Below are 27,342 nucleotides of genomic sequence, written 5' to 3'. Positions count from 1 at the left end.
ATATTTACAGATATTTACCCTTTGCCACTCCTTTGATATCTTGGCTGTGTGCTTTTAGTCATTGTCCTATTCGAAGGTGAAGCATCCCCCCCAGTCTGAGGTCCAAAACGCTCTGGAGCAGGTTTTTAAGGACGTCTCTGTACATTGCTGCAATCATCTTTTTTTCGATCCTGACTAGTCGCCCAGTTCCTGCCACTGAAAAACATCCACACAGCATGATGCTGCCACCACCATGCTTCACTGTAGGGATGGTAATGTCCAGGTGATGAGCGGCGCCTGGTTTCCTCCAGACATGACACGTAGCATTTAGGCTAAAAAGTTCAATCTTTGTTTTATCAGACTACAGAATTTTGTTTCTCTGAGGGGCCACTCTACCATACAGGCCTGATTGGTGGAGTGCTGCAGAGATGGTTGTTTTTCTGGAAGGTTCTCCTTTCTCCACAGAAAAACGCTGGAGCTCTTTCAGAGAGACCATCAGGTTCTTGGTCACCTTCCTGACTGAAACCCTTCTCCCCTGATCGCTCAGTTTGTCTAGGCAGCCTGATCTAGGAAGAGTTCTGGTGGTTCCAGACTTCTTCCATTTACAGATAATGGAGGCCACTGTGCTCACTGGGACCTTCATTGCTGCAGAAATATTTCTTTACCTTTCCTCAGATCTGTGCCTCGATACAATCCTGCCTGAGGTCTACAGACAATACCTTGGATTCATGGCTTGGTTATGTGCTCTGAATTGCACTGTTAACTGTGGGAATTTATATAGACAGGTGTGTGCCTTTTGCAAATCATGTCCAATCAACTGAATTTACCACAGGATGCACCTAAACTTAATTTTAAGGGTCATGGCAAAGGCTGTGAATTGAAATTTCAAACAAACCTGATAATAATGAATCTAATCCATTCTGAAATAAGGCTGTAGCATAACAAAACGAGGAAAAAGTAAATACTTTTTACACTGTATACAGTAATGTATTTCCTTGCAAATGCATTTAAGTCTGCATGAATATTTTGGGGTTCAGATTTGAGACATCACCTGTGAAAAAATGCGAAATGCAAAAGATTTTAATTGTATACAGTACAGACCATAAGTTTGGACACACCTTCTCATTCAAAGAGTTTTCTTTATTTTCATGACTATGAAAATTGTAGAGTCACACTGAAGGCATCAAGGGCTATTTGACCAAGAAGGAGAGTGATGGGGTGCTGCGCCAGATGACCTGGCCTCCACAGTCACCGGACCTGAACCCAATCAAGATGGTTTAGGGGTGAGCTGGACCGCAGAGTGAAGGCAAAAGGGCCAACAAGTGCCAAGCATCTCTTGGGGAACTCCTTCAAGACTGTTGGAAGACCATTTCAGGTGACTACCTCTTGAAGCTCATCAGGAGAATGCCAAGAGTGTGCAAAGCAGTAATCAAAGCAAAAGGTGGCTACTTTGAAGAACCTAGAATATGACATTTTTCAGTTGTTTGACACTTTTTTATGTATATAATTCCATATATAATTCCACGTGTTAATTCATAGTTTTGATGCCTTCAGTGTGAATCTACTATTTTCATAGTCATGAAAATAAAGAAAACTCTTTGAATGAGAAGGTGTGTCCAAACTTTTGGTCTGTACTGTATATCTATATGTAAGAAATTGCTCTGTGGTGGTGGTGATGATGATAATGACAACAATAGTTATACTTAAAAATGTTTTTATATTAAATTTATTTACGAAACAAATATTACAGAACCTTGGAACAAAGCTGAATCAGAATTACATTAAACCATTGAATGATTGTTTTAGCTCATTTAATTCTGATTCTATTTTACAACCAATTTCATTTCAATCATGTCTTTTTTTAAATGTGGAAAAACTGTTGACAAATCTAATTTAGATTGAAATTAATCCTGTTTCAATATTTTTGGTCATTAGAGACCAATACAGTCTCTCAGAATTCACTAAAATCTTGATTAGCTATAAACAAGTTTAAACCGCTTTTCTTGCTATTGCAGCCCTACTATATACTAATACTATATATAGAACTTTACATTCCTCATATAATCATCAGTTACTGTTATAATAAGCGCCACTCTTCTGGGAACACATTCTACTAGATTTTGCAATGTGCTCATGGAGATTTGTACTCGTACAGCTATAAGAATGTTAATAAAGTCAAGTACCGATGTAGGGTAGGTGAGGAAGCTTGAGGTGCAGTCAGTATACCAATTCATTCCAAAGGTGTTCAGTAGGGTTTGAGGTCAGATCTCTATGACAGGCCACTGAAGATCTTCCACTCCAACCCATTTAAACCTTATTCTCATGCTGGAACAGGTTTGGGTCTCTTAGTTCATAATGCTAACGCACTCAGGCATTTGATACAATTGTGTGCCTTCAACTTTGTGCTAACAGATTGGGGAAGAACCACATATGGTGCTCAGGTTTCCCAAAACCTGTGTCCATATAGTGTATTAATGTGTAAACAAGAACATTAAATAAGGCTTCTAATGACCGTAATTTTATTCTAATGATATTAGAATAGGTATGTTTAAAATAACAATTAGAAAAATGTGCTAGGAAATGGGCCAAAGCAAGATAACGCATAAACAATTTGTCAGTATATCAGTATAATGCCTCCATAATGTCTTTTACTCCAGTTCTCACTGCTTAAAGCTCACTGGTATACTTTAAACAGTCCTCATTTGCATAATTGTCATTAATCCTAAGCTCAATACATAAAGTAAATTACTTTGTATTGCATTTTATGAAATATTAAAGGTTTTCCTGCAGAATGTACCCAACTGACATTTCTGTCTCAAGCTGATTTTGTTTGCTAATTAAATTTGATGTGGTTGCCAGGTTGCTTTTAAACATGAAATATTTGAATTAATACTTAAAATAAGCCTCTTCCAATATTTACACATCATCTTTCACAGTTTAACATCATGGCTAGTATTGCAAAATGCATGCAATATTTTAACAAGCATATCGTTCTCCATAACTGAGCTCAAAATTGCAAAAGTCTGTCACCAGGAGCTTGTTAGTCCTTTCTCCTAGTCAATCACAAGCTAACCAAGTGTACACTCATGTATTTGCAAGTGGATTGATACAGCTTCTCTCAAGAGTGTTTTATTATTTTGTTTATATAAAATATAAAATTGTATCATGCAAAATAAACCAACTGAGATTTCTGTCTGAAGATTTGGTTTAATGTGGTTGCCAGGTCTGCTTTAAAACACCCAATTCCTGGAATAATGATTCACTATAATGTAGAATGAGGAGAAGTAAAAAAAAAAAAGGGAGGCTTGACATGCCTCGGAAGAAGCATATGCTAGTCTTTACCCTATGGAGTTAGTAGTTGAGGGGTTATTGTCCAAACAGTGTTGTCTGTAGGAAATATGAACTGGCAGCACTCCAGAAAAACACAGTATATGCGTTTTGTTTTTTTTTTGTTTTTTTTGTTTGATGTATACCACCAACTTCATCTGTGAGAATCGTGTGGAGATTTTTTTTTTTTACAGGCTAAACTCACATACCCAAAGTAGTTTGTTGGTTTCTCCTCAAAATCACACATCTTAGACATATTTAGTAAGTGATAATGTTTGCGAAGGCCAGCTGAACGTTGTCTTCACGTCAACCACTTCTGCTTTTCCTCAGTCCGTGTCTGACGCTCTCTCACAATGAGCAGAGATAGTTGTGTATTGGGATGGCTGGTGCTGCAGAGAGAGCAATGCCTAAACTGTCTCCCACGCTCGCCGCCGCCATCGCAAATTCCCTCTCACGCTCCACGGTCTGCAACAAAACCAAAAAAATTACTGTCTAAAAGTGCAAATAAACAAAGCGCCTTCACAGCTCGTGATTTGCTTACGAAAAAAAGTGCACGCACCTCAACTCTGATCAAGTAGAAGATGTTAATGTAGGCGGCTCCTCCCAGCAAGCCTTCATACAAAACGATCAGAAACACAACCCAAACGTTCGGCCAGAACTGGTAATACACCGAAATGAGCAGCACAGCTGCGTTCACACACTGAAAGACAAGAAGAATCGGTTATTTAATTACTAGAGTAGATAAATTACTGCTCTCTGACTTCATACTCCTCAGGCTTGTGAGTTGTGCATGCACTTAGTAAAGGCTTTTTAATCAATTTATCATCGCCATAATCCTGATTTAATTCTGATCTAAAGTCCATTTAATTGCACGCAGTGTAAAACTTAAACAAACCAATAAAATCAATTTCACTCTGGTTCAGAGTCTTTTTAAAGACCAAACATACTAGGACACTCTGGTCCCGCCTCTAATGTCTTTATACACATTAAAATGACACGTCAGCCCATATGTGTAAAAGTATAATGATCATATATGTGGCATCACTTCCCCTGGAGCTATCACATGTTTGTGAGTGAATAATTAAGTAAAAGAGAAAGAGAGATTTTGTGTGTGTGTGTGTGTGTGTGTGTGTGTGTGTGTGTATTTGTGTGTGTGAAAAGTTTAGGGTATCGAGCCCAGCATCACCAAGATGCCACACTTGAGCCCCTGAGCGCTTTGACCCCTAACATCACTGTTCTGTAAGGTATATGTGATAAGTAAAGTTTCTTCCTTAAACTGCACATTTTGTTTGATCGGGCATAAATAAATAAATAATCTGAGCACATTTTGTTCGATAGGATTATTTGGGATTGATCAGGTTTTATAGAGATCATCCAAAATCTTTGCAAAAAAAAAAAAAAATGTTAAAATGCTTTATACTTTTGCATAATTTTTTTGGAACTGGGAGTCTCTTATTTGTTCTTCATTCCTATGTTTTTTCTACTTATGTTACTTCATTGTCTGGTAACGCCTATTGTGTTGTTGTAGGAGAAAACACACCTGCAACAAAGAGAGCACCCAGATTTTCCTGATCTTAAAGCAGTACAGCGAGCTGCGTGATATGAACACGCCGATCTGGTACAGAGTCTGATACCTGAAACAAACACACCGCTCAATCATACACAAGAATGGTGAAAATCTGGATTGTTTTTTCAATTTCATTCAGACATTTGGATTTAATAAAAATAAAAACAATATATATATATATATATATATATAAATATATTACCAACGATACTGTTCTGCATGAGACAAACTGGAAGCAGGAAAGTAGAGCAACTCCAGCTGAGAAATGAGGGAAATATTTATTCTCCTAATATCAAGGTTTCTATAGGATGAGTATCTATGGGAATAAAGTATTGGAAAATATACATTTATTTCCAACAAAGTGCTACTATATAAGGCACTTACCAATCCCTGGTTAATGAAATATTCCGCAAAGTAGACCAGGCATAAAGGCACAGTAAACTTTAGCAGACCCTGAAATGGCAAAACACACACACACACACACACACACAGTTAGTTCTGAAGGTCCATTCAAGTTGTGGTTTAATTGGAGATATGTTGATATTTCTGGCAAAAAATACATAAAAATATGCAGATGTTCTCAAGAAACAATTACGTTGACCAAATGGACAAGAGGTTTTCTAGACCCTACCCAGGTTTCACACTTGACCAAAATAACCACAAATTAATAAAAAAATGGTTACAAATGTTCTCAAACACAAACAAGAGTAAGTTAATGCAGGACCGAGACTAAATGTACATGCAAGCAAAGAAATACAATAAGTAGTGGACTGCATTAAAACACACGCACATGCACACGCACAAACACACACACACACACACTTACTTTCAGTATATGCAGTCTGTCTGAGAAGGTCAGGGGTTCGGGGCGTTGGTTCTCTATCAGGAGAGAAAAAGCATTTTCAGCACAGTTATCTCAACAAGTTTACTAGGAAAATCTAATTACACACATCCACCTCTTTTTTTCTCATCTTCAACAAAGGCTTCATCACTATCCACTATTAAGGGCCGCCGTTCCTGAAAGTCTCTCTCAGAGGACAAACCAGACCCAGACCTCCACTGTGGGAATGACGCAGGAAAGACTAGAAGGAGGAAGTAACTGGAAAGAAGAAAAAGCATAGGGAAGCAGGGTCCTGATATGCATGAGAAATAAAAGACTGAGATGAACATGCAAGTAGTGATGAACAAATGGACTTGGAAAGACCTGCTCTTACCTTATCGTCATGAGAGCGGGGACAAGCAGCATGAGCAGCAGCGTAGTTCTGGGTGAAAGTCCCGCCTGTGTAAAGGCCGAATAAAGCAAAGCACCGGCGACTCCTGCTCCTCCTGTACCCGATCCCCATCCATTCAGCACATCACTTATAAAGAGATGGAGAAAAGACTATTTAAAAAAATAGGGAATGAGACCAGGAACGGATTATGACTGTTTTACCAAAAACCCTTATTACAAAAAAAAAAAAAATCGATAGTATGAAATAACACACAAATGTATTAATTAACATTGAATTTTGTGGCGTGTCCGTGTACAAGGAGCCATACCTACTGAAATAGACCGTGAGGGAGAGGAAGGACAGCTCACCCAGTCCTGAGCTCACGCTAGCAAAGATCACACCTACAGACACAACCAGTAACATTATTTATTACATATAAGTACAAGAGTAACACACACACACACACACACACACACACACACACACACACACACACACACACACATATACTGATGTACACGTTACCTAATATGCTCATCCATACAGTTGTAGAAAACGACACTACCAGGAAGCTTGTGGTTGCCGTAGCGACACACACCAGAATACGGACACTGTCAATCAAAAATACAAGGAGATTAAATCTATTACGTTCTTACATCCATAATTTACAGCAATAACGTATTCGTTTTCTACTGAATTAAGAAGTTAAATTCTAACGTGATGATTTTGTCAGTGTTAGAGCTTCTAGAGACCAGACACAATACGAACAAAGAAGTTATCAAGAAAAACAAAGGCCTGAATCGAGACAAAGCATTAAGTAGCATTGCATGGCAGCAATAACAAAGGTGATATAATAGAATTATAAACTGCACTTTCACACTAACTAACAATATATATACATATATAAATGCAAAGCAATACCCATAAGGCACTTTGTGTATGACAAACGGTGCTGTCAGTTTGATAAGTAGAGTTGGTAAGATGTCAGCCAGAAGAACTGCCTAAAAACAGAGAAAAATAATGAAGACAACGAGCAGTTATAATTCTATAAAACTGATTTGTTCTTTTTTTTGGAAGTGAAAAATTGATAAAAGGCATATTTAAGGTTTCCAAATATTGATGTTTCTACAAGGCGAGAAAACTGCAAATCTGAATGTCAAACTGCCGAATGATGTTTGGACCAATCACAGAAAAGGAGAATTGTCAATAAAAAAGTGCAGAAATCGGCATGTTAAAAACTTACTGCAGTGGAAACAGGGTTGCAGTCATAGCGGCTGCTGTTGCTGCTGTTTTCACTGTGCGCGTGTAGCAGGCCTGGAGTCTATGAAAAAAAATAAAAAACTAATATAATACGTACAATTGTTTTTCACTTTCATAGCAGTTTTGCTTCAAACTCAGATTTATTACTGTATTACTGTATTAGTGACACTGACACTCATTTCCAGACACGAGCAACAACAAACACAAAAAATTTTTTTGATAAATTCCAAGAAAAATGTAAACATACTGTCACTGTTGCATTCGAAGACTCCTGTTGTTTTAAAATGTCATTAGCGGCACTCAGCATCACCACGTAGGCAAAGTTGTTACACAAACCAAGCAACCTAGATGGAAAAACAATGGACAATGAGAGATGTGCAAGAGAGAAAAACTGCCATGTACAGTGTGGCATTCTAATAATTATTCTATAGATCTAATGGATTACCTTCCAGTGTCTGCCAAAGCCTGGCATTCTTTTACATACATTTATATGAAAATTTTTTGTATATCTATATACCGGATTTTCCAGACTATAAGCCGCTACTTTTTTCCCACGCTTTGAACCCCACGGCTTAAACAACGAAGCGGCTAATTTATGGATTTTTCCTGTTTTTTTCCCGGTTTCACAAACTTCAAGCCAAAAAAACTGAGCCCCATAACATTAGACCAATGAAATTGCGAACTGGTTCAGGTGAACCAATGAAACTCTTTATATTAAAACAGATGCGCGCCCACTGAATCGCGCCGCACCACATCATAAATATGGATGATGTTCCTCTGATGTTTGACCTGCCGCTCACTCGGACTGTCTACAGGAAATGCGAATCATTCGTCACGCTGAAAACAACCGGGCATGAAAACACACACTTCACCTGTGTTCTGAGCTGCACGGCATCGGGAGAAAAGCTTCACTGATGGTGATTTTTAAACGCACGACGATGCCAAAAGATAAACTCTCGAGAGAAATTGTAACAAAGTAAATGTAATTCGTTACTGTACTTGAGTAACTTTTTTACGTATTTGTACTTTACTAAAGTTTTTCTATTTGGGGAAACTTTTAGTTGTCTACATTTCAAAGCCAAATATCGTACTTTTTACTCAACTTCATTTTGCAAAATCAGTCATTCCTGGTGAAACACACAGCAAGCCACAGCTCAGTGTAAAGAGCGCGCTCGGTTTTAAACTTGTTTTGATTTCTTGGCGCTTGGTGGTATCTACTTATCATCAACATACAGTTCAGTTCAACAGCAAGCAGAACATTTTGACAGTAAAAAAATGATGGAAGAAACTACTGACTCAAACTCGCCACAACACCTGTGGCCTTATTTAACAGTTGAAAAGAAGGTTTTGGGCTCATGATAATATCAATCAGTGTTTGACTCATTAATATAATTCTATTAATAGATTGGTGTGCTGAGAGTAACAGAGTCTTTTCACATACAATGACCTAAATAAGTAACAAGTCTTGAAAATGATAATAGGAACATTATAGCCATAATAAATCAGTACTTTGTATACTTAAGTACATTTGAAGGCAAATATTTTTCTACTTTTACTAAAGTGGAAGTTTAAAAGGAGCACAATTACTTTTACTGAATTAACATTGTATGAGTGGATCTCTACAGTAACTCAAAAACATGGTTTGTTTACTTCGGCCACAACTGATACTAAGGTCCAAAAAAAGGCATATGTTGATGTTGATTTTGATTACAGCATCAGCTGCCATGCATCACATCATTAACTTTTAAGCTGAAGCACTGATGCGAATCAATTAATTGTACTATCCCTAATCTGTAGTGTATTAATATGTAGTTATATGACATACTATTTACTTGTACAGTATTTATTCTACTATTATATATTCTATTTACATGTACAATATTTATTATATTATTATACATATATTCGATTTACATGTACAGTATTTATTCTATTTATTTATTACACTATTATACACATTCTATTTAGATGTAGTGTTTATTATACTATTATACATATATTCGATTTACATGTACAGTATTTATTATACTATTATACATGTTCTATTTAGATGTACAGTATTTATTATATTATTATACATGTTCTATATAGATGTACAGTATTTATTATATTATACATGTTCTATATAGATGTACAGTATTTATTACACTATTATTAATATATTCTATATAATATATATTCTATGAATAACAAACCTTCTGTACTGTACTGCTCAGTGCTACAGTGTCGCCCTGTGTTTACTGTCTCTTTGTATTGTGTTGTCCCTTTTTGTCTGCACTAAATGTTGCACATGTGCATTTTATATTGAGTAGTTCCATGTTCCTTTCCTGGTAATTTATGTTGTCTGGTGTAGCACCTTGTTCCTTGGGGAACATTGTTTCACTGCACAGTGTATGGTTGAAATGACAATAAAACTTTGACTGATTGACTTATTAGTATCTATTGTGTATTTTATAGATCTGTTATGTGATTAAGGGTCTGTAGGTCTTTATTTTGTGTTCCTGGTACATATTTGTGTCTGAAGTGCTTTATATGGGCCTGTAATAAATGATATGTTGTTCTGTAATGCACTAGTATGTGTTCACACAGCATACAATCTGGATCTATTGTATATTTTATAGATCTGAATTGTGATATATGGTCTGAAGGTATAATATTTCAATCTGGAGTGCATTATGTGGGACTGTAATGGATAATATTGATCTGTAGTGCACTAGTATGTGGTCATGTGACACACTGTTTGGATCTATAGCATAATTAAAGGTCAGTGGGTCTTCATTATGTGTTCCTGTAGCATTATATTTGAATCTGTAGTATATTATGTGGGTCTGTGGTGAACGATATGGGTTTGTTTATTATATTGTTTACATATGACACTCACCAGAACCCGCTTTGATTCCTCCATCGCAGCCTGCGGCCTAAATGCAAAAAATGAAAGTTGAAGGAAAAATAAAAAGGAAAAATGACAGTTTGCAATAAATGTTAAACATATTAATTTGTTCCGACTCTTACCTTCAAAGCCAGTCGACACATCAGGATCAGTGTTAACACTGTGATCCATGATAAATACCACACAAAACTATAAACTCCACTGATGTATAAACTAGAACATATCACCGTGTTTAGGTTAAACACCGTGTCAGAGAACCAATACCTCCAATAAACGTTGTTCCTGTTTCATGATCTCCAAAAGTTGCACTTTAACAGCTGCAGAAGCGTTTCATGTTTTCCAAACCCGATTCTCCGTTAATGCCCGCCTCCTGCGCGATGATTGGGTAACAGCTCGTATTTACAAACCCTGAACCAATAGTAGCTAAGGTTTCAAAACAGTTAGCCAATCACAGCGCGGACGGTCTGACTACATGTAGGGGAAAGAATAACGTTTCCGCTATACGTAGTGCAACAAAAAAACACTTCCTGACTAATCCTGAATAAGAGAAACTCTGTTCCGCATTTAAGAGCCCGGAAGCGGATGGTCGTGCAATTTAAGCAAAAAACAAAACAAACAACAACAACAAAAACACAGTACAAATGCAGTTTAATAGATCATGCAAATAAATATTGCAAATATCAATATTAAAATCAGAAATAGCCTTATTACCAAGTATGCTTACACACACAAGGAATATAATAATAATAATAATATACTAATTATATACTAATATACATAATATACTAATGAGGGCATTTTTCTTCCTCTGAAGCCTAAAAATGTACACATTTTCACATTCAAGAATGTTTATCAAAACGAAGTGAATATTATTAGAATTTTTTTTAATATATGTTTTGTTCTTTTGAACAGAATAACACATTAGGATCGATAATATGAAAACATGAGATGAAGTGCTGAGAGTCTATTTAAAGTAGGGATACAGTAGGATTTTTCTTTGGTTGCATGTTAAAATAGAAACTATAAAAAAATCTGTGTCACCTCGGTTCACCACTTTGTGCCAAAATGACACATACAATTAATACATACCCATCAATCAAATGAATTTAATAACGTTATTAAACCGAAGGCGGTGAATTGTTATTTCAAGATCGAATAACCAGACAAAACAGGTCAGATCACACAGCACAAGAAACTACAGTCTGTTATGTGAAACCTAACAAACTTGTTCTTTCTCTTCCTCTTCTCTTACACATGTGATGACTTCAGTCTTGAGGAGATAAGAGAGAAAAAATAGAAGCAGCAGCAAAGTGAAATGCAATGTAAGCAAGATGAAATCTCACCTACCTGTTTGGCAGGTTAAAGATAAATATCTGTGTCCTGAGTCTTTAAAAAAGTCTTTACAAATATATATATATATTCTATAACATTATGGTGCAGACCTACTACATCAGAATTTCATTATTGGAATGTTAGAATGAAATAAACTGTATGTTGTCATGTTACTTACTACAAGGGTTGAGGTAAGAAAGATTTGTTCCAGCAAATGTGATGTTAGATATAAGATCTGACTGTTGACGTGTTGAAATGAAAGATCAAGGAACAAGGTTAACAAACCAGATTCCTTACTACACACAATTAGAATGTGATGTCTCGCATGCATAAATAGATAAATGTGCATATATTAAGGCCTGAATAGCAAATAGCAAGTCAAACCTGTGGCTGCAGTGCAGTGCAATAAAGATACAAATATAGGTCAAGAACTTAATGTTTATATCAGATATCGAAAAGACAAGACAATGTCACCAGGATTTCTGTTCTGTGCTGACAGATTTGAGCTTCGAGTTTTCAAATAATTAAAATTCATTTTGTACATTGTGTACTGTAACTTGTTCTAATGGCATCTTGTGGGAGGAAATCTTCACATGAAATGTTACAGTAAGCAAGAAGTCAACTGGTCCACACATTTAAAAACATTTTAAAAAGTTTATTTCCCTGTGTAAAAGACTATACAGTTTTTATTATTTTTAGACAAATACAAAAATAAAAGAAACTGCTGAAATACACTCGACCTATTATAATTATAGAAAACCCAAGTAACTAGTGCAATTATTTTTTTCTAGAGAGAGAAAAAAAAAGTGTCAGAACTACAAAAATATGGTTTACAATGTGAGTCCAGTTTTCATGCCTGAATAAATGTAAAAAAAAATAATAATAATAATAATAATAATTCAGTGAGAACTATCATCACTCTCAGTCACATGGCCAAATTTAAAAAGACTGGATATGCCCTTATTTTGATATTTTATGCTGGTATCAATGGTAGGAAATGTAGCATGGATAATATATCATTAGTAAACATTGCAAAAAATGGCACTGAATTTAAAAACGGGCAAAAAAACTCCAAAAAAACAATGTCGGTAAACATAAGACATGAAGGCATTTTAAACTAAAAGGTAACTGAATGTGCAATAAATGGGACGAAGTACATATTTGCTGTAAACATAAGTGTAAACGCACTACGGGAACGCAAGACCACGTACACAACTCTGTCTGGACTCTCGTATGCAAACCTTTTGTACAAAGAGATACAAATTCGACATTTCGTGTCTATTTGAACTTGATCTCGCAGCATATGCAGTTGATGGAGTCACACTGAGGCGGCTCGGGGTTGCAGGTGCAGTCCCACATGGCACACTACAGAATACAAGGTCATATCATCAGCACAAGGTCATAAAATATGAGGTCAAATAAAATCAGAGGTTAAAATTTTACTCATCAACTCATCAGTGTTATAATGAGATCATGTGTGTTATAACTGAGCACATGAGGGTTAAGGGCCTTGCTCAAGGGGCCCAATAGTGGGATTTGAACTCATGACCTTTTGATCAGAAGTCCACTATCTGAACCACTGAGCTACCCCTTCACTGCTTCACTCTCTGCGAATCCCTCCTACTCCCTTCAGTGTTATTTTTATACGTGCTTGGCACCATTATCTTTAATATTCCTTATCAACATCTAATACATCACATTGAATTTCAATACAAGATTTAGCGTCCATATTTCTGACATTTCTGAAAGAAAAATGAACTTTTTTCTTACATTTGAAGAGGGGCAGGAATGGTCAAGGCACGTGTGAAGAGACGGTGGGCGGCAATCACATGACTGAGCGCACACGTGACAGTACTCAAAAGGAGAGACACTCGGGCAGCAGTCTGTGCACTGCGGATTGCACTGGGTCTGTGAAAAAAAATAAATCAGTACGAAACTACATACAGTCATGTAGCCATTATGTACAATATTGTACTCCATTTTTTAAGAGAGTAAAGATCACATCAACATCACTGCCAAGCTGAGAAACTTCCACCAGCCCAAAAAACGTGTACCATATAGTGGAAAAACAAATGGCACAATAACGTCAATAACGCAGTCATGCCACAGTCGGTGCTTGTCCATGTAATACACTTACAACAGTGCAACAGAAACAGCTCTTTCATATTAAAACTTGTATTATACATTATTTAACTTTTTGCCCTGTATTAGTTGCTAAACAATCAGAAATGTAAAAACATTGCCCACCTTGATGCAGTGATGGCACCATAAGACCCCTGCAAGGAACAGCATATAAAGTCCAACAGAGATCAGGATGATGGCAGGGAGTGGGAGCGAGAGAGCCCATAAGGGTGTGGCCTGAGAAATAACCACAGACAACATTATCGAATTCCTGTTCTGATTGGTCAGAAGGTGTTTGAAAACAGGAGCTCTGACAAAAAAAATCTCTCGCTCTCTCTCTCTCTCTCTCTCTCTCTCTCTCTCTTTCATCTATCAGTTCAACCATCTCTCTCGCTCTCTCTTTCTCTCTCTTTTTCTCTCTTTCATCTATCAGTTCAACCATTTCTCTCTCTCTCTCTCTCTCTCTCTCTCTCCCTATCTCTCACTATCTATCTATCTATCTATCTATCTATCTATCTATCTATCTATCTATCTAGCTAGCTAGCTAGCTATCTCTCTTTCATTCATCAGTTCAACCCTCTCTCTCTCTCTCTCTCTCAATATCTATCTATCTATCTATCTATCTATCTATCATCTATCTATCTATCTATCTATCTATCTATCTAGCTATCTAGCTATCTATCGTATCACTCTCTCCTTTGATCATCCATCAGTTCAACCATATCTCTCTCTCTCTTTCGCGCTCTCTCTCTCTTTCACCTATCTATCTATCTATCTGTCTGTCTGTCTGTCTGTCTGTCTGTCTGTCTGTCTATCTATCTATCTATCTATCTATCTGTCTGTCTATCTATCTATCTATCTATCTATCTATCTATCTATCTATCTATCTACTAGCCATCAACTCACTCTATCTATCGACCTATTCATCCATCTAGATATCCATCAATCACTACCCAGTTAACTAGCTACAACAGCTAACGTAGCTGACAATGCTGTAATTCATACACACCTCCATCATCACACTCGCGTCTGTATGATCACCGCATTACATCTCCGTGTTTTATCGTCGCGGATAAAACAATAAAATGTACAAAATTAACTTTCCATTAAATCAATTCGCAATAACAATAACGACGCCTTTCTTTAGCGTTGTCCTGGTAACCGGGTAGCTGCTTGATTTTCTTCTTCGTTGTTTCAATGCGTACTAAAAAAAAAAAAAAGCTTTATATGTTCAACACTGCCACCTGCTGTCCTGGGGGAGAGTACAGCTATTCACTGCCACGTGGAAAGATCTGAAATATCTGACCGAATTTGTTACATTAAAAATGTACATTAAACATTTTTGTTTATTAAAAATAAACAACTTTACATGATCACACTGCAATACAGGGATGGGCAGCATTTCTGATACATTTCTTTCAAATATATAATATGATTTAGTATTTTGTATTTGATAGGGTTGATGAAAATGGCTTCATTGTTTGTATCAAAATACTTAAGTTTTTCTGTATTTTTGTAGTTAAAAAAAACTGTAAAATACTCTGTAAGAAGTCTACATGATGACCATAAATGTGCGGCCTCTGATTGGTGCCTACTCAGTAATTTGTTGAGATCAGAACAGAAAATTGATCCATAATCAAAGAAGATGGTGAAGGTAAGAATCTTGCAGGCTGCCAGCTTTCAAACAGGTGTCTGATGATAAATAAATAAATATTTGATTGCTAAATATTAAATCCTAATTGAAGTAGCTGTTTAGTAGGACCATGATTTTCCAAACCAATACATGAATGACTGCCTGACACATATTTGATTATATTTATGATTAAAAATCAAACGATTAATAGTTAAAAACTAGTTGCTATGAAAACAGGTGCCATCAGTTATGTTCTTATGAATGACTCGTCAGTGACTCAGTGTTGCCGATGCAAAGTAGTATTTCTTTACCAAACACCAAGTAACTAAATTAGGATACAATTACGAGTCATTCGCAAACTGTTAAAACATTAAACTGTTTGTTACTTCAACTTTCATCTATGAGATCACAGGGATTATGTGTGGGAATATTTGATCTGTTAACTGGTTGGTGTAGGTCAGATTTATTGCGTGACTCGTCCAGAGAAAAGATGTTGCTATCAAACATTGTTTACTTAATCAACTGAGTCGGTGTAATCGTGAAGGAACAGATCAAATGGGACAATTAATGAAAAGTTTCCAAAGAAATTTTCCTTCTCCCTTGTAAAAGTATTTTTTGTCTTTTTGTAGTTTATTTCAATAAATGTAAAGTTAAGGGTTTTGGTATTTTATTTAAAAAAACATTTGGATGTATCTTTGCCCAACACTGCTGCAATACAACACCAAACCTAGTGTTTCTATACTTATTGTACAAAAATTTCTATGGAGTTTCAAAGATTTTCAATGCACCTGTTTGGGTTTCCTTTTGAGATCTTCAGTTTTCTCCCAACTCCCAATTACATACAAGTGGCAACGTTAGAATGATGTTAAATTAAACATAGGACTGAATAATTGTGTAAAATGCAAATTCCATATGCCCAGCATTCTCAGAATAGACCTGGCAACTCTTACACAGACAGACCATTTACTGAAGAGGACATTTCAACATACCTACTGTAGAAATAATCTTCATAATCTTAATCTTCAAATTGGAGTATGTCAGGATCTGAGGGATTCCTGCAAGGTATCCAGCCTGTTTGTGTGTTTTTCTTTGTACTTTGTAATATTTCATTATTTAAAGAGTGTTATGCTGTAGTCTGGGGCTTGGACCTCGAAGTTGTGTGGTCTGGGATTTTGTTTTCCGGAGTCGCATACCTTATTAGAGATTTTGCCATGCTTTTTCTGTGAAGACTTTCTGTCTAGACCAGTGGTTCTTAACCTGGGTTCGATCGAACCCCAGGGGTTCGGTGAGTCAATCTCAGGGGTTCGGCGGAGGTCAAGACACACACCCGACTCATATGATTCGTGAGCAGAAGTCACACTGATTTGCAGTAAATATTCATTATTATGTTTTTGTGTGAAAATCATGTTTTAATGGTTTTGTTCTTTGAACACAGTGATGTTGATGCATGGTTAATTTTGTGCACCAGTAAAATATATACCTATGTTTTGAATTTGAAAAAAAATCATATTTTATTTTTCCAATTAAGAAGGGTTCGGTGGATGCGCATATGAAACTGGTGGGGGTCAGTACCTCCAACAAGGTAAAGAACCACTGGTCTAGACATTCTGTCTATTTTGCCATTACTGGATAAAGACTCAAATAAATTTTAAAGCTTTCAAAATAATAATAAAAATTTACATAAAAAATACTTTTCTTTAAAAGTTTATGATATGGGGTTTTTTTACCTTCTATTTTTTAAACAGATTTTTGGGACCTAAATTTCTGGAATTTATTTTTGGTGCCTTTTTTAATTTTTTGTTTCTTTTTTTTCCTCTAATGTTTTAAATTTGATCTGCATTTGGGTTTACACACCTTTAAGTCCCTTCCCTGACGGTGTATATTATATTTTGTTGATTCTTAAATTAATTTAATAACAAATAGGTTGGGTCTTATTTTTGCCTTAACTATTTAATGTTCATTAATTTTTGTTAATTACTTTATTTCAAAGTTCCCCCTTAGTTCCAGCTTACAGCTGTTATACAGTTAGTGCATGGGTTATTAACTCCTAAGTACTTAACTAGTATATGTGGTTGTGAGAATGAGGAATTCAATTTTTGCTGATGAGTTTCAGGAATTTAGGATTTGCCAGTGACTATCTTATGTTGGAGTTAGATTTAAACATTTGTAATACTATATACAGTTTTGTGCATCGTTTATATCTAAAAAAAAACCTATTTTCATTTAAAACCTTGTCACGCATTGTAAAATGTGTGCGGCAAGTGGGAAAATGGCCCGATGGGCATGAGGAAATTTTAAAACAAATCCCTAAAGCAAAAAAAGACAAATTCCACCAAACATGTTTTCTTTAGTAGCTTATATTTAGTTTGTCAGAGGACACTTTTGAAGTAAAAGCAATATCATAAAATAGATCTGTAGCAAAATATGAATTGCAAACCTGTACAGTTTCATAGTCATATTTAATATTCATGTACTCAACCTGTACAGTGTGTCATTTCATTATTTAAATATATATATATAATATAAACACAACAATCGTGCTCACAGAATAGGAGCAAAGTTCCATTAGTAGGGAAAACCAACAACCACAAAAACCTTGAAAGTCTTTTAAGGCAGCATTGATGTTTCTACACCGTAAGTTTTGCACATTAGTGAACTTCTGGGAGAAAAATCATGCTTGAAACTTCTTAACATCGAATTCATTTGCGTTACTTTCCCTACTCGTTCTGCACTAACAAACTTTTCTTTAAGTCTTACTGTTCTTGAAGGTCAGGCTGTTGAGAGCAAGGTGGAAGCTAAAGTTTTTAAAACTTCCACAATCCATTTTTAGGTCATTTAGCTAAATAAATACTCCCTAATTATGACACACTTTGTTACACAAAGTAACAAAATATATTTCTCTTCAGTTAAAAATGTTAATATTGTTACTGTGCTGTGTAATTATTTTTTTTACATTTATTCATATATTTTGCCAGATATTTTTCCCAAAACTTTTCTCATGATTGTTTTATTCCCATCAACTCCTTCTGCTTATTGAATGCAACAGGTGACCAATCATACACTGTGCAAAACAATAATTACTATAACAGCATTTTACTGGCCAGTGTTTGCAGTGCATGAAAGATACATTTCACAGTAAATAATTGTAGAACATAATGATGTTCTTTTAACAGTATATGACTATGATGGTTGAAGATAGACTTGATGGTTCCAGGAATATATGGAGAAATGTAAAATTAAATATAACCTGCTACATTTGTCTGATTCTTTTTCATCAGTAACTTACAGTTGAGGCAGGATACAGCAGAGCAGTAAAACTGTATTAAAGTCCTTTTACTGTGTGCTTGGAGTAGAGCATTGCTGTATTATTTCAGCTACATGAGCATTCAGATGCCTATAATTGGCTGGTCTTGTTTTCTAATCTTAAACTCTGTCTGTGATTGGTTACGGATTTTAGCTTGGCTAATCCCATAGTGGATAGCACTTAGTGGTTTGCATTACAAAAGGCAGGTAAAAAGTGCAGTAGTATTTCTACATATACATTGTTTCTTAGATTCATAAGTTTCTCTGTAAAGGTAATATATGAATGAATGAACATATAGTAAACTTTTCCGTAGATAATGTGTAACTTCCCTGAGCACTTACTGTATATTGTTATTATTATTAAGGATGCTCATGCTAAACTAATGTTTGGATAAGGGCAGAAATGGACAGTATAAGGACTGAGACAACTGAAAGGAATGATAACGGTCCAGAGCCTGAAAATGCTATAATGCTGGCTGCTGAGGAAGGGAGGGAACCTGTTGTAGCCTTCAAGAAATCTGCAAAACTTGCTACCTTAGTGAAGATCGTTATGTTTGTGGCACGTGTTGTCAAGTCTGTGGTTTTAGTAGAGCCACTAGTGCTGTTTGAACTGTTGGTAGAATTGGTGCTGCTGTTCGAGCTGTTGTTGGATCCAGCAGAAACCTGCGAGCTGTTATTTGTGCCGTTCGAGGCAGTGCCGTTGGAGGCCGTGCCATTGGAGGCCGTGCCGTTCGATGTATTGCCATTCGAGGTAGTGCCGTTTGAGGTAGTGCTGTTCGAGGTAGTGCTGTTCGAGGTGGTGGTGGTGTTGGCGACAATTAAAACTGCAACTTGGAACCATACCTGCCCACTCTGACACATTAAAGGACCTCCTTTTACAGTCTGATAAAGAGAAAAAAAACCACAGGTAAGTTTTCCTTATTGAGGAATTGAAATGTAAAAAGAGTAAACAACAAAAAGTCTCAGAGACCTGTTCAATCGTCATGGCTACTGTGCAGATGCTGTTTAATGAAGACGAATTTCCACAATCGGCTATATTTGTGGTGAAATGCTGAAGTGTTTGTTGATCTATAGCAGACACATAACACAGGTGAGAAGGAAAAGATCAGTGAGAGCCTATAAAGCTGAAATTTACTAATTCATTATAAATGCTGACATTAACTAGTTTGGTATTCACACACAAATAAACCCATACCTCCTCCTCCTGAGCCCCAGCCAGCTGCCCAACACTGAGTGCCAATGCCAAAGTTTGAGCTCCCCGTGTCTGTGCATATGGGCTGGATGAAGTTGGAAAGCGTAGGCTTAGCAGATAACTGCAGCACTGCAATATTATTGGTGGAACCACTGCTGAATGTAATATTAGTCACATTTATAGACACCTCGTTGGGGTTTGCACCATTCTGGTTGAGCCGACCTAGTTTCACTACCCAGTCAGAAGGATTGGTTGAGCTGCAGAGGAAGGTAAACATGTTGCATTAAAATCTGGCTAAGAACATGCATGTGTCTCAAAAAATCTGAAATATTTTAAAATCACACATGCACACATGCATGTTCTTTTTGTTTCTATGTAACAATCTAGGTAAAAGGCAAAAACACAAACGAATTAGATAGTGAATGAATGGAGGAAAGTTCTGTTGACAGATGGGTCCAAATTTGACATTCTGACATTTTGAAGAACAGGAGAGAAGATGTTAGCAGACTGCCTCATACCCGCAATCAAACAGGTTTTGGAACAAGGAAGGTTGGACACTTATTCCGGATAAAAAAAGTACTGGAGCTACATTGCTACCATTCCATTCAAGTAAGAAATATCTAGCAAAGAACACCTTTGGCGATTTTTACAAGAAGCATGGCAAAGCATTTCAGCTGAATGTTCCTAAATGTCTGAATGACAAAAGTGTGTAAAGCTTTTATTCAAGCTACAGGAGGTTTGTATTTGTACATATGTATTTGTTTGGTCAAAGTTAATCTTCATACTGTTACATAGTGTTGCTTATGAATAAAAGGAAAAGGTATATACAGTAAAGTGTGTGTGTGTGTGTGTGTGTGTGTGTGTGTGTGTGTGTGTGTGTGTGTTTTACCTAGAGAAGCAATCAGCCGAGCTCAAAACAAATTGCGTGGCTATCAGTGTTCCACCACAAACGTGAATACCATTGCGTTGCAGGCTGGCCATCCATGGCCACGTACCCGCTGAAGCCAGGGAGCTTCCTGATCCTGAGAGACTATTGAGAACGGCGTTTCCACACACCACAGCTAAAAAAGAAAGTAAATTAATTTTATTTTAGCACAGTAAATTACACTCTATGCTTCTGGTAACTTTATCAGGAATAGTAAATGCACAAATATCTATTCTTATGCAAAAAGGACCAATGTGGGTGCAGGTTTTCATTCCAATCAGGCACAAACCATACCTGATAGTCTACTGAAAGCCCATATTAACAAATTAAATGTGTTAGAATTAGTATGATTGGAATGAAAACCTTCACCGAAACTGGCCCTATTAAGTTAATAACCATTCCTGGTTTTGATTGGCTTACGTGGTGCAGTAGTCGTTGCAACAGTTGTTGGTGCAGCTGGAAGACCACTGCAGGTCACTTGAAGATCACTGTCAGTGCCAGTGGGTGTATATGTAATAAAGCCTGGCTGGTTTGTGGTGATTGTTTGAGAGATCCAATTCTGATACTGAGAAACTCTCGTATACACACCAGGGTAATTTGCAAGAGCACATTGGTTACCAAAGCTCACAATGCCAGCCTGGATCCACTGAGAGCCCTGTTTAATGACCAGTGGACCGCCGGAATCACCCTGTACAGTGCAGACAGACATTTATATTGTCTAATTGTACAAATCATCAAACAGAAAAGGCTACAATAAAATAAATTAACTGATTAAGATAATGTTACCTGACAGGAGTCCTTGCCGCCTTGCAAGAGCCCAGCACACACCATATTGTTGGTGATAGATCCAACTCCATATAAACAGTTACACTTCCTGTTTCCAACAATTGGTATTTGAACTTCCTGTAATGTCCCAGGAGATGGTAGACTTACTGAGAAAATATAAGTTAAACCTCATTAAAACTACTTGCTTTCTCAATGGTCCAAGCATAACTCTATGACACATTAAAGAATAGTTAAATTTGAATAATATATGTTCTGGTCAACATACATATTTTTCTACACATCGACTACAGTACTTTGCTTTAAAGTTATAACAACAGCTACAAAAACAACAATAATTCTTACCTCCTGTGTTAATATTTCCCCAGCCAGTGACCCATGTTAAATTGCCACTGAAAAAACTGCTTCCTGTTGCAGCCAGGCAGATAGGAGTGATATAAGTATTTATAGTTACTGCAGAAGACAACTGCAGTAGAGCAAGGTCGTTGTCATTTGTTTTACTACTGTAATCTGGATGTATGAAGATCGAAGTGAGAGACTTTTCACACTGTTAGAGTTGGTTCCTTGCAAAGTATAAAGACCGAGTACAACAGTCACTTGGGAAGCTGTGTACCTGAAAAAAAAGAAGAAGCAGAAACTCGTTCTGTCACCATTACCTCAGCACTATTACACTAACATCATGTCAAAACCCATTTAAGTTGTTTAAAGTTTTTGTTATTCTATACTTTGAAAAGCAGTGAGCAGCCGACAGGACCCAGCCACTATTGATGAGGGATCCCCCACAAAAATGGCTTAATGACACTTGCAAGCTGACCTGCCAAGGCCAAGACCCTGCTACAGCATTATCTCCTCCTACTATCCTGGTGTTGAGAGAAGCCTTTCCACAAACTGATAAACAAAAAGGCAGAAAAACAGTGTTTCAGTTACATTGAAGACTATGACCTATTTTTTTTTTTTTCAGATCAAATCAATCTATGTAGTTTTTGTTATACTGTATTATGTTACCAGGTGCTCTACCAGAGAAATCATGGTAAACATGTTAGGTAACACTTAGTAAAATACTTCAAATTCACCAAAATTCACCCAATTCATTCCACTAGTAATGCAGTTCATATTTATCATGAGGGTACATCAGTTCACCAGTGAAAAGAAGAAAAATAAATGAAACGTAAAACTTGCTGAATCACCTACTAGCAAAAAACGACTAGGACATTTTTTTCGTCCACCTATATTCCTGAATTATTATTAGTCAAAAATGTCAAATGTTTTAAAATAACTTACCATCCAGCTGTGAGAGGCATCCTAAAAACACAAAAGAATGTGTTAGTAAAACATTAATCATTACTACAACCAGATTTCATTAATTGTTGTTGAACAGATGTTTTGCTGATATCATTAGCATCTTTTCATTTATGACTAATGTCATTTTATTTTATCGTTGATCAGCATGACTCATCAACAAACTTATGTGCTTTTTGCTGTTGAATTCATTTAATGAGGTAAGTAGATTTCATAGATGTCTGGCCAGTTATCCAAACAATAGTACTAGAAACTAAACTGATCTGATTGACTTAGTTGCAATGGGCCTTATAATGGCTAAGCTCAATAATAATAACAAATTAGCAAAGGTGCATCCATCTTAGTGTTTGTTTTTAGCAAATTATTGTGATCTTTCCGGGATATAGCGCTGGCCTGTGATTCCCATAATCTACCGCACCATCACATGACTGTCACATGCATACATTTATCAGCTTTTTACCTGACAATTATAAATCTATGTCTAAAATAGGTTATTTTAGAGGCTCTTACAGCAGATTTGAGCTTGTGGGTGGGTGACTCGACTAATAGGGTCAGTATTAGGGCATTACATTTTTTTTTTGTGTAATCAGTATACGTGAAATATAATATGTTAACTCTTGCATTAGTCTTCATAATGTGCAATGAAACAATCATGCAGATCAAAGTCCCGATGACTGCTTGATCACAGGACCAAAATAGCACAATCGTGTGTAAACGTATGGCATTTTCTGTTTATTTTTCGCTTCTCTCGGTTTTTTGTTCTCGGTGCTGCGCTTTCTGTTGTACACTCTGCTTTTAGTTTCCAGTTTGTCCTGTTCGTTAAGACCTTTCTGTGGTTTGAATGCCGCATGTTTAACTAGTGGTTATTGAAAGTCTTAACCTGCCACCACCCATGTCAGAAATGTGAAGTCATGGTACGCGCACAATTAGAAATACGACAAGGTCATTCATGTTAGATTTTATTAACTGCTATCCTGGACATTGTGGTTAACGCAAATTATAATGTTATTTGACACCATCTAAACTAAACCAAAACGTATATACATGGTATTCTGAGAAATCCTTTCACATGGTAATTCCATATGCTAGTGGAAATGCATACATTTTGACAGCCTAATTAATTTATGTCCATGTTGATATGATACAGCGGTATCTATATACTGCATATTTACTTTTTAAAGAAATCACACTTATTTACAATGTCTTTATACATCTTTCAGCAGACTGAACATTGTTACTATTAAGTTTTTAAAACTGGCTCCTTGCTCATTAAATGATCTTTGCAGAGAGATAGCTTTGCTAACATTATAAAGTAAATGTCAACATTTCAAGGTAATTTTGATTAAATATATTTAAAGTTGTCTAAGAGTATTGTGGATTGGGAAATTGTGTGTTAAATAATAATTACTCAACAAATCTTTAACATTTAAAAGAGACATTATCAAAGGCACAAATCATTCATTTGACTAGTGGTCAATCAGTTTCCTTAAAAAGTTTTGAACTGGAGCCGCTCAACTTTCTATTTCTGAAATTTGAAAACTGGAAACTATCCAAGCTAACATAATACGTAACATGTTAAAGTGCAAAATTTTGATACTTAAGAACCATCCCCAGCCACTTTCAGTGCCGGTCCCAAGCCCGGATAAATTGGGGAGGGTTGCGTTAAAGGGCATCCAGCGTAAAAACATGTCCCAAATCAAAAACGTGCGGAGGATCCGCTGTGGCGACCCCTAACGGGAGAAGCCGAAAGAAATACATACAAAAAGAAATAACTATTAAAAAGTGTATTTAATTTCAGAAACCCTTCAGAAAACGTAATTCATTTCACATGTAATAGGATGTAATGCTTTAATGTTTTTAGCACCAAAGTACAATCACATTTGCATTTCCTTAACATGCTCCAGAGGTATCATACACAGGGGTTCCTAAAATCGCATCATATACCATATTTAACCCAAACAATTTATATCCTTACTTCCATATCTGATAACAATATATTTGAATGAACAGTAATATATTGATGCCTAAATTATTGTTTAGTAGAAAAGTAAATAATGGGTAATTACTCACTAAGCAACTAATCACTAATGACAGAGCTATCTACTAATTATATGTTCTGTGGTTGTATGCATGTTTTTGAACACATGCCTTCTAGCCAATGAGAATTTATTATATACTCTTTAAGTATTTTATACTCCCATTTATACTTACATTTATACTTACAAATATACAATTTTATTTGTAAAGCTTAAAACAGACAATATCACGAAGCTGTTATGCAAAAATAAATAGAGTTTGATCAACTAGATCAAACTCCCTAAGAGGAAACTACAAAGAAGAACCAAACTTAAAAGGGACCCGATCCTAAACTGGGTGACACCAGACGAGGTGACACCAGAGATACATTCATTATACAATAGTTTCATCATTGTTGAATTTATCTGCAGTTCACTACGTTGCATTCATAACCCCAATCAAGCCAGGATTTAAAAACACCATTAAGCCAAAACCTTATTAATTAGTAAATAACCAACACAAACTAAACATCTTGACCCATAAACTGGTACATTCTGATTGCTGGTTCCAGAAAACAAACAATTGTAAGAGTAAAGAATTGTTGTGTGCTGAGGAAATCAATGCACGTTAAAAGCTTACCTTTGGTGAAGATTGCAAGCACCACACACAACGTCCTGAACACCATCATTGTCAAATGCTTTTGTGCCATTTAACAACATTATCTGTGGATATACCTTCTATATGTACCTGTTTCTCTGATCATCCAATAAGCCCCACCTCTTAAAATCTGTATTTCTCTCTCTACCCCATCTCTCTCTCTCTCTCTCTCTCTCTCTCTCTCTCTCTCTCTCATATACACATACTCATATTACCCTAAATGAACAATGCTAATCTGGGTTTAAAAAAAAAAAAAAAAAAAAAGAAAAAAGTTAATGTAAGACTCTCGTTACCTTCTGACCGGAATTCTTCAAAAACAAGCTTTTCCTCATGCCTCCCTCGCGACGGAAAGATTTAATCTGTACACCACTTGGCACTATTATTATTGTTTCTGACACAGTTTTAAAGTAAAAAAAACATACATAAGCATATTTAACAAATTTGAATACACTTTAACAAAACTAAATGATTTTTGTCCTTAGAATTATGGCATTGTGGTTATTTACATGCTTAGCCTTAGATCAAGTGTAATGACTAATCTTAAGTAAATATGATGAAGATAATGAAGAATATTTAACAATTTACATTAACGGCCTTTTAGCAATAATTAAGGTATGACTGGCTGGTCTAATGCAAAAAATATCCCTCTATTTATAAGAGTAATTGTAGGATTTATTCTCAATTCACAAACTCGTTTAATAAAATTATTTAATGATAAAATGACACAAATGGAAATATTTTTATTCTTATACCCTAAGATTTTTATTTGTATCCTGTCTATTTATTGTGTTTATTAAGAATGCCTGAACAGTAACATTTACATATACGGCCTGGAAAGTATCTGCATTTCTGCATTTACCTGAACTGCAGATTGACTGGTTAGACCGCACCTACAGGATTTGTAGGAAACACAGAAAGTATTTGTTTCTGTCTTGGGGTGTTTTACTAGCAGGTTTAGTTGTGACTGGAAGTCCAGAGTGAATTAAACCTGAGTGAACCGTTGTGATCCTTTATAACAGATACCACCCCACCTAATGAAATTATAATAGTTTTCCTCCAATTTCCTTTCAGATGCTCTAAATTCATTCAACTTTCTGTTTTTATTTCTTTAACATTCCAGGCAGGAATGTCCTTACCTTACCGAACACCTTGGAACATTGCAGGTATCCAAAAACACATTGGAAGTGCAGAGAATAAGCTTGATTCCTTCATGGTTACAGGTATGGTTGTTTATGCCGCTACGATCCAAAACTACAAATCAATATGTCTGGGTTGTGACAGACATATACAGGACGTGTAGGTTTTGGTGAGAAGAACAGTGATGTTTGGAGATAAATTAAGACCTTATAATACTACATATGTTATGAATGAATGATCATTCACTCTAAAGGAATTTTTTGAAATGATCATTCACTCTAAAGGAATTTTTCCTAGTAAAACATTTAGATTCATTTACAACAGTAAAACAACAAGTTGTAGAAATACCCCATGCATTCACACTTATTTATATATAAGCGATTCATGTTCAGAAGGTAAGCTGCTGGTGCTTTTTGAAAGGTGGGAGGAAACCACAGAAGCAAGAGAAAAGCTTAAACAGGAAGAACATCAATTCACACTGTAAATCTGGGGGCCCTGGGGCTGTGTTGTGATGATTCTAAATTCTGTACCAGTGCACCACCCATGTTTCCACCAACACATATAAATAGGCCACTTATACACTTCTACTTAGATGCTAAATGCATTTTAATGGCTCTTAACATGTACCTTGCACAATGACAATAAAGTTGAATCCAATCTAATCTAATCTAAATATATAATCAATTTAATAAAATTGTATTTGTATAGTG

At 36.1% G+C, this 27,342-nt stretch overlaps 3 protein-coding genes across 3 annotated transcripts; all 3 read right to left on the bottom strand.

Annotated features, from left to right (window-relative positions):
- Positions 1-1,689: 1,689 nt before the first annotated feature.
- Positions 1,690-10,594, bottom strand: cln3 (CLN3 lysosomal/endosomal transmembrane protein, battenin). The gene is made up of 15 exons (XM_046866866.1): positions 10,357-10,594; positions 10,226-10,262; positions 7,592-7,688; positions 7,328-7,405; positions 7,006-7,085; positions 6,610-6,695; positions 6,413-6,485; positions 6,088-6,231; positions 5,830-5,972; positions 5,700-5,752; positions 5,258-5,326; positions 5,076-5,131; positions 4,847-4,940; positions 3,866-4,006; positions 1,690-3,771 (listed from the first exon to the last, which is right to left on the bottom strand). Exons 1-15 carry the CDS (start codon positions 10,403-10,405, stop codon positions 3,655-3,657), a joined length of 1,317 nt encoding a protein of 438 aa, XP_046722822.1. The 5' UTR covers positions 10,406-10,594; the 3' UTR covers positions 1,690-3,654.
- A 1,612-nt stretch (positions 10,595-12,206) lies between these two features.
- On the bottom strand, positions 12,207-14,894 carry si:ch211-198p11.6 (guanine nucleotide-binding protein subunit gamma 4). The gene is made up of 4 exons (XM_046866402.1): positions 14,697-14,894; positions 13,814-13,924; positions 13,337-13,474; positions 12,207-12,931 (listed from the first exon to the last, which is right to left on the bottom strand). The coding sequence occupies exons 1-4, from the start codon at positions 14,703-14,705 to the stop codon at positions 12,845-12,847; spliced, it is 345 nt and encodes a 114-aa protein (XP_046722358.1). The 5' UTR covers positions 14,706-14,894; the 3' UTR covers positions 12,207-12,844.
- A 2,767-nt stretch (positions 14,895-17,661) lies between these two features.
- zgc:100868 (uncharacterized protein LOC554458 homolog) lies at positions 17,662-25,626 on the bottom strand. Its single transcript, XM_046866829.1, is given in 11 exon segments — positions 17,662-19,505; positions 19,594-19,691; positions 19,819-20,072; positions 20,705-20,876; positions 21,161-21,428; positions 21,527-21,672; positions 21,869-22,075; positions 22,078-22,136; positions 22,249-22,411; positions 22,805-22,825; positions 25,478-25,626. Coding segments are annotated over 11 exon segments (1,965 nt in total). The 5' UTR covers positions 25,548-25,626; the 3' UTR covers positions 17,662-18,998.
- Positions 25,627-27,342: the final 1,716 nt, after the last annotated feature.

Source organism: Silurus meridionalis, chromosome 14, assembly GCF_014805685.1.
Source record: "Silurus meridionalis isolate SWU-2019-XX chromosome 14, ASM1480568v1, whole genome shotgun sequence".
NCBI classification, from domain to species: domain Eukaryota; kingdom Metazoa; phylum Chordata; class Actinopteri; order Siluriformes; family Siluridae; genus Silurus; species Silurus meridionalis.
The sequence above is the reverse complement of the archived record's forward strand: the minus strand, read 5'-3'. Positions and strand labels throughout refer to the sequence as shown.

Excerpts from the sequence above, each read along its gene's own strand:
- cln3 (XM_046866866.1), bottom strand. The coding sequence starts at position 10,405 with ATGGATCACAGTGTTAACACTGATCCTGATGTGTCGACTGGCTTTGAA. Across the intron at positions 6,696-7,005 it reads ATACACAAAGTGCCTTATGG|TGTCCGTATTCTGGTGTGTG; the intron begins GTATTGCTTTGC and ends TTTGATTGACAG. Across the intron at positions 4,007-4,846 it reads GGGTGCTCTCTTTGTTGCAG|TGTGTGAACGCAGCTGTGCT; the intron begins GTGTGTTTTCTC and ends CTTGTCTTTCAG.
- si:ch211-198p11.6 (XM_046866402.1), bottom strand. Across the intron at positions 13,475-13,813 it reads GGTGCCATCACTGCATCAAG|ACCCAGTGCAATCCGCAGTG; the intron begins GTGGGCAATGTT and ends TTTTTTTCACAG. Across the intron at positions 12,932-13,336 it reads ATTCCTGCCCCTCTTCAAAT|TGTGCCATGTGGGACTGCAC; the intron begins GTAAGAAAAAAG and ends TGTATTCTGTAG.